The sequence below is a fragment of the Bactrocera neohumeralis genome, unplaced genomic scaffold (assembly GCF_024586455.1).
Source record: "Bactrocera neohumeralis isolate Rockhampton unplaced genomic scaffold, APGP_CSIRO_Bneo_wtdbg2-racon-allhic-juicebox.fasta_v2 ctg1407, whole genome shotgun sequence".
NCBI lineage: Eukaryota > Metazoa > Arthropoda > Insecta > Diptera > Tephritidae > Bactrocera > Bactrocera neohumeralis.
In genome coordinates this window covers 15,679-27,190 of record NW_026089712.1, presented here as the reverse complement: position 1 = coordinate 27,190, position 11,512 = coordinate 15,679, and the positions used below count along the sequence as shown (strand labels likewise).

Below are 11,512 nucleotides of genomic sequence, written 5' to 3'. Positions count from 1 at the left end.
TGACATTGAAATTGCTGATGACGATGCTGAAGTTTCGCAAAGTGCCGCAGAAGTATTACCTGATTATGCGGACTATGAGGATGATGAAGAAGACGATGAAGAAGAAAATAATGAATTACCTGCTAGTGCCGAAAAATTTGTTGCACGTGATGGTACTGAGTGGATGAAAGAACCAAATGTAAGTCGTCAGGTACTCAGACAAAATATTATAAGAGAACGTTCTGGACCAGCTAGATGCACTGAAATGTTGTCAATAGAGCAAACATTCAAATATTTCATGAACGTTGAAATGGCTGATATAATTATGCGCCACACAAATATGTTAGCAAAAGAAACTTATAATGCTTACAACAATGCGCATCCAAACACAACTCCTAAGTCATGGACGCATGTGTCAATAACAGAGCTGTATGCATTTTTTGGCATACTTATTATGACTGGTGCGAACCATAGCAATGGAGAACATGTTCGAGATTTATGGAGCGTCAAAAACTATCATTTATATCGCGCCACAATGGGAGTCAACCGTTTCTGTTCGATATTGCGGTTCCTAAGGTTTGACGATAAAAACACTCATGCAACGCGCTTACTAACTAATAAAGCAGCACCGATCAGTGAGTTGTGGACGATGATGAACAATAATCTTGCTGCACTTTACAAGCCCAGCTCATGCTTGACAATTGATGAACAATTATTTCCTTACCGTGGACACACACGGTTTACGCAGTACATACTGTCAAAACCTGCTAAATATGGTGTCAAGGTTTGGTGGATGCCACAAATGCTTATCCACTGCATGGACAAATATATACTGGCCAAGCAGAAACTGGTAGGGAAACGAACCAAGGCGAACGAGTGGTGAAGGATTTGTCTGCCAAATACCAAGGAAGTGGCCGAAACATTACAATAGACAATTTGTTTACGACCTTGCCAGTTGCAGAACTGCTTCTCACCTGGAAACTCACGATCGTTGGAACTTTGCGCAAAAACAAATCATATATTCCTCAAGAAATGAAGCAGAACAAAAACAGGACAATTGGTTCAACGACATTTGGCTTCAAAAATAATGTGACAATGTGCTCTTACGTTCCCAAAAAAAATAAAGCAGTAATTTTGCTTTCGACCATGCATAATGATGCTGAAATAGCTGACAGTGGGAAACCTGAAATAATTGAATATTATAATCGTACCATAGGTGGTGTTGATCGAATGAACCAAATGTTTGCGGAATATCCAACACAAAGACAAACAAAACGATGGCCACTAGCGATGTTCTTTAACATGTTGGACATTACAGCTCTTGCAGCCTACATTGTCTACGATTTAAATAACCCTATGTTGCCTTGGAGAACAAACAACAAGCGTAAGCAGATCTTGCGCAGCTTGGCTGAAGCATTGTGTATGCCAATTATTGAAGCCAGAGCCATAAATCGTCAAGTGACGCGAAAATTTTCGACTAAAATTGCTATTGAAGCATATTTCAATCGACCGGTGGAATCAATGGTGTCAACAGCAGCATCAACATCTGCCGTAGCGCGCACGCCAAAACCTGTGTCCGGATCTTTAAGGAGCTATTTAAGTTACACACAAGAGGAAAAACGCCGTAGAAAAACCAGATAGTTGTGCGCCAAATGTAAGAAGCCAATGTGTCTTGAACATTCGGTCACATCAACAAATTGCTCTATTTGCCATGCTTTTCCTTAGTTATAAGATGCATTTTTATAATTTTTATAATAAAAGTCAATAATATAATGTGTGAAATGAATATTTTTAATTTTACAAATAAAAAAATAATATAAAAAATGTTTTTTTTTTTGATTATTATGAGGATTTTTACTATTGGGGTACAAACGTATCCCGGGTGTGTGTTTACGTATATAATGTGTTTGGAAGGCTGTAGCTCCTGAACCAATGGTCCGATCTGGTTCAAATTTTGAATTTGAACTCAAAACTAAATAATCTTCCTAGATCCGAAGTAAGCGGTATAGAGGTATAGCGGTTCAAAAGTTACAACACTTCAGGTTGAAAGTGGATACATTTGTACCCGGGTGTGTGTTCTAGGGTTAATAGATGATTTATGTAAAGTTTGCACAAAAGCAGAGGCGGTTCTTGCTTTGTCACATTTTTTGTAATAATTCAATAAAGATGCTATATCTATATCTACATAAATAAAAAGCAATGCCACTTTTAGTTGTAATTTTATAATTGGAGAAAGGGCTCACCTATCCAAACCAAATTGTTGGGCTATGTTCTGTCTATTTAATGGATGGTTTATGTGAAGCTTGCACAAAATCAGATGAGCGGTTCTTGTTTTATCGCCTTTTTGATAATAATGCAATAAAGGTTCTATATTTTTATCTATACATATAAGTATGTATACTTGTAAAAAGCAATGCCACTTTTCGTTGCAACTTTATAACATAAGAACGGGCGCATCTATCCAAACCAAATCTTCAGGCTATGTTCTGACTATTTAGTAGAAGATTTTTGTTTAGTTTGCACAAAATCAGATTAGCGGTTCTTCTTATATCACATTTTTTTTAATAATTCAATAAATATACTATATCTATATACATCTTATATATAAGAATAAGTTGGGTTTTTGTATGTTCGCTATAGCTCACTAAACCGTTGTATGAAATGAAAAATGGTCTGAACCACTTTGACGGGAATCCAGTGAGGACGATGTGTAAAAAAAATGTTAGAGAAAAGGTTACTTTTTAGCCGACTTACGAGCGTAAATTTCCAAAATTAACTTTTTCATACAATTTTGTTTTGTTTTGTTTTCCAATTTATTTATTTGTAAATTTTTTGAATCGTTCAATTTCGGTCTTCTGCTTTCTTTATTTTTGGCTATTTAAAAGGTAAATTATTGAAAATTTTTCAGTGAAAACTTTATGTGTGTTTCATACAAAGTGATCGATTACAGATTGAAATTTGTTACAATGAAACTCCGATCAATGTCTTGAACGAGATGAGATCAACAAGTATCAAATGGGTCAATGCGTGAACTGCAATGAAGCGTTTTATAAGATATTTACTTTTGCAACGTTTTCCGACTGTTGTGCATCTCACAGTTCATTTGGAGAAGGCCAAAGAGTGTACTTCAATCCAGAGAATACAATACAGCCAACGGGAACACCGCCAACAACAAACAATCGACATTGACGAGTTTTTTCTCAACTTGCGTCAGTGATCCGTTTGCAAGAACATTGCTCCCTCCTCGAATACAAGGGGCCATTTCAGTTCAAACCGATTCAGTTTCCAGGGAAAAATGCATTTGAAATAACAATCAAAAGGGCACAAGGATAGTCGCTAGAAGTGTGTGGCATAAATCTGGAAATGACATGTTTTTCACATGGCCAGCTATACGTGGCATGTTTATAAGTTCAAAACCCATCTTCTCTATACATTTACGCATCGGAACAGAAACCATAAAATGTTGTTTATCAAGCTGCGCTAAATTGAAAAAAATGTAGAAAAATCGCAAATAAATGATTCTCAACAAAATATAAAATCAACTTTCTTTTTATTTCAAAGCAAAGCAATTATATATGACCCTATACCTATCTCTATTAGTTTTAGGTGATACGTATAACAGTTAGGTGAACAAAATTATAATACTCTGTAACAACTGATTGCAAGAGTAGAATGAAGATACCTTGATGAAACTTGGTAGAGATGTTCCTTGGCAAAAAGTAAGGCGGTGTATTAGATGACGGAACATCTTTAACCGAAAAAGTAGAAGAAAATAACTAAGCACTGTATTTAGATTTAGAGTTCTATAATCGGCACAGGGAGCGCAGTAACCAGGGGAACCTGTGGTCTTAAATTTTTGAAAAAGGGGACGCGGCCGCGTTCTCTTATCGGTTTAATGTACATAGACGACTAAAGCTCCAGTGATTAAATTCATTCAGGATAGATACCGTAAGCAACCCTACCAACACAGTAAAAATGGTTCAAGTCAGAAGGTAACCCCGTCCACTCTCGATATAACGGTACTGTTAAAAACTAGTGATGGTGCGATAAATCAATAATTAAGTTAAATTAGGAAGGAATTTACTTTGCACTAATAATTCCTTTAGGGTATTCCGTATCCCTCAATGTATGAAATGTCGGATTAAATTTAGAGAAAATCCTCTCATGATACTGTTATTTCTGACTATTAAATATGGGTTGAATTGGGTAAATACTTTTCCCTGAGCCCATTTATACCCTGCCAAGAAAGTATCTGGAATTTATAAATAAATTGAAAATCTTTCAATCATCATCCAAATTTATTTTATCGCATTTAAAGTAACATCCATTTGAAGCGATGCACATGTGCCAACGCTTCTTCCAATCGTCAAAACATTTTTTATAGGCACTTTCTAAGCAAACAATATACTATACTATACATATGTATATGTATGTAAACAAACCTAAACAAATAATATACATAATCTGTATCTAATCAAACGATCAACTAGTAATAAGTAAACATACTAGTTAAAATAAATAGAAGTAGGAACCATGTAATAAGTTAGTCTTAAGAGTATTAATAACAAGTAAGGAAGGGCCAAGTTCGGGTGTCACCGAACATTTTATACTCTTGCACGATAAAGTGATAATCGAGATTTCATTACCAGTCATTTACATATTTTTCAAATACCGTATTTGTGTAAAGTTTCATTCCGCTATCATCATTGGTTCCTAATGTATATATTATACAGAGAAGGCATCAGATGGAATACAAAATAGCGTTATATTGGAAGAAGGCGTGGTTGTGAACCGATTTCACCCATATTTTGTACATGTTATCAGGGTGTTAAGAAAATATTACACACCGAATTTCATTGAAATCGGTCAAGTAGTTCCCGAGATATGGTTTTTGGTCCATAAGTGGGCGACGCCACGCCCATTTTCAATTTAAAAAAAAAACCTGGGTGCAGCTTCCTTCTGCAATTTCTTCCGTAAAATTTAGTGTTTCTGACGTTTTTTGTTAGTCGGTTAACGCACTTTTAGTGATTTTCAACATAACCTTTGTATGGGTGGTGGGCGAGGTTATTATCCGATTTCTTCCGTTTTTGAACTGCATGTATATGGAAATGCTTGAAGGAAACGACCCTATAGAACTTGGTTGACATAGCTATAGTAGTTTCCGAGATATGTACAAAAAACTTAGTAGGGGTGGGGCCACGCCAACTTAAAAAAAAATTACGTCCAAATATGAACCTCCTTAATGCGATCCTTTGTGCAAAATTTCACTTTAATATCTTTATTTATGGCTTAGTTATGACACTTTATAGGTTTTCGGTTTTCGCCATTTTGTGGGCGTGGCAGTGGGCCGATTTTGCCCATCTTCGAACTTAACCTTCTTAAAAAAATACGTGTACCAAGTTTCATCATGATATCTCAATTTTTACTCAAGTTACAGCTTGCACGGACGGACGGACGGACAGACAGACATCCGGATTTCAACTCTACTCGTCACCCTAATCACTTTGATATATATAACCCTATATCTGACTCTTTTAGCTTTAGGACTTACAAACAACCGTTATGTGAACAAAACTATAATACTCTCCTTAGCAACTTTCTTGCGAGAGTATAAAAAGTACACATTTCGGTGCCTCTCAAAAATGAATACTTTTGACTCATTTTTGCTTCTGGTAAAAATTAACTCGCGACGACATACATATGTATGTTGGTGACCCCGACGTGATACCGGGTGCAGTTACATTGCATATTTTGTTGCTCCTTTCGCAGTATCGTGTACAGATCACCAGATTCTACAGTTAACTCATCGCGGTTATTACTGTTGTTGTTCGTGATTTTTCTCCTATTTTGTTGTGCAAAAATATACAGTGTGCAAATCACGAACTACAACTGTTAATTTAGTGAAACAGTTTCATTTAAACCGTAATAATATAAACAGTTTACCGTGCAAACAGTTACCACATTCGAGTGGTTTAACAAGCTTTAAGAAATGTCATTCTAAAAAAGAAAAAGTGAAGGCATTTTACGCAAGTTAAATTGAACACCACTTGGTGTAGAAGAACTTAATTCCATGGATTATTCAGAGTTGTCAGTCAGATCAGAACAATTTAATCGTATTCAACATCATTTCGACTTAACTCAGTCACAATTGGAGAAACAGGATCCTGATGAGCGTGAAACCAGCACTCGCGACGAATTCGCTGCTACTTTCATCAGAGTTAAGGCAGCGTTCACGAGGGAGTGAAGCAAGTTGGATCCTCAATTAATGCCATCCACTAGAAATCAACTATTACAAGAGCATTTTGATGAAACGAAAAATCGTTTGCCGCAGTTGCAGCTACCCTAATGAAGGAGCATATACGGACTGGCCGAACTTTTTTGGCATGTTTCAAACAATAGTACACGAAACCTATACTATAATCGTACACAACAACAATAAAAACCTCACTTGAAACAGATCATCCATCTACCAATGAACTGGTGCGTTCAGTTTGGGAAATGGACAACAGTTTTGAGCCCATTAGTAAGACCACAAGAGAGGAACTCGATTGCGTAGATCTCTTCAAGGCAAACTACAGAAGACCGTGTCCTTTCTAATCACCGGTGTTGACTATTGCGGACCGTTCTACTACCGATCTGAAATAAGAAGCAGACCATCAACGAAATGTTACATAAGTCTCTTCATATGTTTTACTACGAAGGCGGTTCATATGGAAGTCGTAAAAGATCAATCAACTGAATCCTAGTAGCATTGCGTTGTTTTTATTGTACTCGTGGAAACCCAAAGGTCGTTTGGTCTGATAACGCAACAAACTTTGTTGTAGCAAGAAATGAAATGACAGAATTACAGCAACAATTTCTCAAGCAGCAACATCTTTAAGCAGTTTATCGGCAGTGCCTTGTTGAAGGAATTGACTGGAAGTTTATTCCACCTCGGTCTCCTCATTTCGGAGGTCTTTGGGAGGCCTCAATTAAAATAGCGAAATTCCATTTCTGGCGAATTGTTGGTTCTGCAGTACCCATTTCGATAACCTTAGAACACTAGTATGTCAGATCTCCGCAGTTATTAAGTCTCGACCACTTTGTTCAATTACAGAACATCCCGTTGATTTAGATGGTCTCACACCAGGCCATTTCCTTATAAGTGCACCACTAACATCTAAACCGGAACCACACCTTTCAACAATAAACACCAGTAGACTGAGAAACTGGCAGCGAATACAATTCATGCAACAGATCTTTTGGAAGAAGTGGACTTCCGAATATTTATCACTTTTACGCAACGCTAACGATGGCGATATTCACGGAACAATATCCCAATAGGAACTCTTGTCCTTATCTAGGATGAAGCATTGCCACCACTCAAATGGCTGTTTGGAAGAGTCACTAAGGTCTGAATGGTATTTGCAAACGAGCCTACTCCAAATTGTGCGCTCTTCCCATCGATGAAAATTTAGCTGACGGTATGACTCGTCATCGGGGGGAGTATGTTCAGAGCACTCAGAGTGTCACCTGATAATTAAGTGCCAGTACTTACTAATTTTTGTTAATTTTGGCAAACATCAATCCTGTTAAACATTAGATGCAATAATTGTATAAATAAATTACATTCGCTTTTATAACGTGAACAAAACAGCACGCATTCGGCCTTTTTTTCTATTTCGCTTTTCATCGCTATTCGTTCGAGCGAAAAAATTCTTGCGCGACGGCGTACATTAACAAATGTTCTAATTTAAAAGATTAGGTTAAATTATCAACAGAGAGAGGAGAATTACATAGGAACTGAATGGTTTAAAGCAAAAGTCCAGCTAAAAATCATTAGCAACATTAAAACCGCTTCCCCAAAAAAATAGTTCGCAGCTTTCACTTATTATGGTGCCTGAAAATTCCAACGGCAGCAATTACCATATCAGCAACTATATACTAATGGGAAGTAAAAACAATTTTATCATTTAACTTTTATTTAAAATGGAATATCCAAAGTAAATACTTTCTCCGTAGAAAACACTTTCTAGCAGAAATATATATTGGTAAATCTATTATTATTGATTTGAAAGACAACATTGAGTGTTTTTCAAGTACCCCAGTATGTCTTCGGCAAAGTATAATCCCAAGGAGAACATAAAAAATCTTCAAAAGAGCAAATGTTTATAAAATTCAATTGTTTCTATTGAACCGATTAAACCACCTAAGATGGTATCACAATGTAAACATTGCCAATCATTAGGTCGTACACAAAACTATGGTGATACGAGGGCTGCTATATATATTCTGGCCTAGGGCAACACTAAGTGTTGCCAGCTGCAATATGACATTTCCATTGGAAAGTTTGACATTTTTTAGCATAAAATCACTCAGAACGTTTAGTCATTTAATCGTGAATTGTTTTATTTACAGGGAATTAAAAATTCATCTCGGCCAAAAAATGGAATTAACTCGTGAACATTTTCGTGCGATCATTTTTCACAACTTTCGACGTGGATTATCACGACAAGAGTGCATCGATGAACCAAAATCTTTGTATGGCTATGAAGCACCATCCTGTAGCACTGTGAAAAACTAGTACAACGAATTCAATCGTGGCCGACGCTCGCTCAAAGACGAATTCCGTGAAGGTCGTCCAAAAACAGCCGTCATGTAACATACCTTCAGATAGAGGCATTTCTCCCACCAGCATACATTCGATATTGCATGAACACCTGGCCGTAAAAAAGGTTTGTTCTCGTTGGATCCCGCACAATTTGACAATCGCTCAAAAAAAGGCTCGTGTGGATTGGTGTAAGGAAATGCTGAAAAAATACGATCGCGGTGCTTTAAATGACGTTTATAAGATCGTCACAGGTGACGAATCGTGGATGTATGCGTATGAGCCCGAAACAAAACAGCAATCGACAAAAAAAAAAAACATTTTCGTTGATAAATATGCCTATTTACATTATTAGGCCAGAAATATATATAGCAACCTACGTAAACAGCTAAGTACTACCTGAATGTTCAAAACTAGAGCAGCAGCAGCATATACATACATACATATGCTGTAACAGTGGCGAAGCGCATCCAGCCAACTAACGAGGGTGCCTTGTTGCTAAAGAATTGCAAACATTACGAGCTAAAACAATAAGTCACAAAAAAGGGGACGATATTGCTCGAAAGGTAGAAGGTCTTGTAAATTTAAGAACAAAAAGTTATAAACCTTATCCAGCGTTTAAAAAACTGTGGCAAGTTTCAGTTTATATGATTTTGCTTCTGCTACTGCTTCTGAAAAAATCAGAAGTCGCAGTCGAAGCATAGACAAAAATTCAAACAGCTACGAAAATCAGAAATCAGCATAAGTCGCCGTTATTCGTTTTTCTGCTTTCTGCTTTGCTGTAGCTTTCGATCGTATACATAAGTTGCCGCAGCAGCTATCGACAACTTTTGACAGTCGTCGGCAGTCACAGTCGCGAAAAACGAGGCATTCGACTTATTGTTGCTTTTGATTTTTGTCGCTGTTGCTTTCGATCAGCAGCGTAAGTCGAAAAAAGCAAGAAGCGTCCGATTCGTGGAAGTCACCGGCAGTCGCCGTCTTGTTCTTTTTGCTCTTTTGCTTTTACTTGCAATTAGAAGTTCTTTCGGAAGTCGTCAGCAGTCGAAGCCTCAAAAAACGAGGCATTCGACTTATTGTTGCTTTTGATTTTTGATTTTGACGCTGCTGCTTTCAATTAGCAGCATAAGTAAAATAAGCAGTTGAGAAAAGAAGTACATACAAATGTATATTTTTATAAAAACTTCAATGATTAAACGTGTATGTACATATGTATATTAAAAAAAACATTATAATTTTAAATTATTCATCTTCATCTTCAAAAAGAGGCAAGGTGTCGATGGCATGGTCCAATAAACTGGGATTTAGTTTGACCAATAATATGTTCTCAAGAACATCCTGGCTTAAGCGGTTGCGGTAGTCAGTAAGCACCAGTCTGAGCGCGGAGAATGCTCGTTCGATTGATACCTGTTATAAAATAATCAAAAGAATAAAAATGCTTCAATTAATTACGTCATTCGCATTTTACCTGAGTTGGTGGTACAGCATAACAAACATTACTTATGGCGTATAACTCCTGATCTGTGTACTGCTTTTCCTTCCAGTAAGTTAATACGTCAGTGTCAAGCCTTTGATATGGAAGCTGGAGATTTTCAATTTTGGAATAAACATCCATAGTACTGTTTCCTTCCGTTTGAACCCCTTGCGATAGGTATGCCTCCAACAATGCGTCTTCTTCATCAAAAAAATAATTTTCCATTTGAGTTTTGGAGGAATTCGGCGTTGTGCACATATTGCCAGTAGGGTTTAAACTACATAGTCTGTCCCAAATGTATTTCAAATGAATGATTGCATCATTTTTTTGTTGCAAGGACAATATATGCTGAAACCGGGGATCCAAAAACAAGCACGAAATTACAAATTTGTTTTTTAACAATATTTCGGTTCGTTTTTCTATAGAACTTATAATTTGATTTCCAATCGTTTTTGTTAATTGCTGACTTGATTCTCGTACTATTTTCTCTGTAGAAATTTTCAGCTTAAGCCATTGGGCGTAGAAATTACTGTAATGCAATTGTTCCTCTTGAAACTTTTTTATTGTTTTTTGCAAGGGGCTAAACACTTTGCAATAAGTCTCAATAAATTCCCAAAACGATGAATCTATATCAAAATTTTCTTCCGGTGTTTTGTTTCTAATGGATTCAATTTTGCTTAAAATGTCTTTCGCTTCAATCAAGTTTTCTAACATTGTAAAGGTAGATCCCCATCTGGTTGGACAATCAAGTTGTGGCATTTTCAATTTTTTCAGTTCAAATATTTCACGATACCCGTTGGACGTTTTTTTTATATATTTTGTCAAATTTCTGCAATTCAATAACGACTTCAATATGTCCAATGACTTAGTAACATCAATAGCAACCAGTTGCGCTGTATGTGCAGCACAACGACAAACTTGTATATTGCCTATTAATACATGTGGTATGGTTTCTACATATTCAATTTTGTTTAGATAATCATCGTTGGTGCACTCTTCGTCGTCATTTTCAATATATTCCTCGGAAACAAATGATAAAATATTGGTTGTTTTAACCATATTTGCTCCGTTGTCAGAAGTAATGGAGACGATTTGATTTAAATTAATACTATAAATATTAAGCACTTTCACCACCTCAGCTGCAAGATTTTTCGCTCCACTCGACCCTTGTCCTTTCAACTCAATCATTCCCAAGATAACAGATTTTATTTCAGCCGCACTTATATATTGAGCACTAATTCCGAAAATATTTCTTGACATTCGTGTTGCACTGTCAATTTTTAAAGATAATAGTGTGTTCTTAAGTTTATTTGTTATGTCAGCCCTTATATTATTTGCCACTATTTCTAATGTATTTTTGCAGTTTGCTGTATTTAATGTCATTTTTTTCCATCTGCACTTTTAAGACCTTCACAAATTGGATCGACGATATTTCGCATGTTTTGTGAATTTAAAACATTAAAAGGAATGCTATT

At 36.4% G+C, this 11,512-nt stretch overlaps 1 protein-coding gene across 1 annotated transcript; it reads right to left on the bottom strand.

Moving 5' to 3' along the window:
* Positions 1-9,805: 9,805 nt before the first annotated feature.
* Positions 9,806-11,259, bottom strand: LOC126766494 (zinc finger BED domain-containing protein 4-like). The gene is made up of 2 exons (XM_050484266.1): positions 10,032-11,259; positions 9,806-9,970 (listed from the first exon to the last, which is right to left on the bottom strand). The coding sequence occupies exons 1-2, from the start codon at positions 11,223-11,225 to the stop codon at positions 9,806-9,808; spliced, it is 1,359 nt and encodes a 452-aa protein (XP_050340223.1). The 5' UTR covers positions 11,226-11,259.
* Positions 11,260-11,512: the final 253 nt, after the last annotated feature.

Bases quoted from the DNA above. Each gene is read 5' to 3' on its own strand.
- LOC126766494 (XM_050484266.1), bottom strand. From the start codon at position 11,225: ATGATTGAGTTGAAAGGACAAGGGTCGAGTGGAGCGAAAAATCTTGCA. The intron at 9,971-10,031 runs GTAAAATGCGAA...ATTTTATAACAG, and splicing joins ATGCTGTACCACCAACTCAG to GTATCAATCGAACGAGCATT.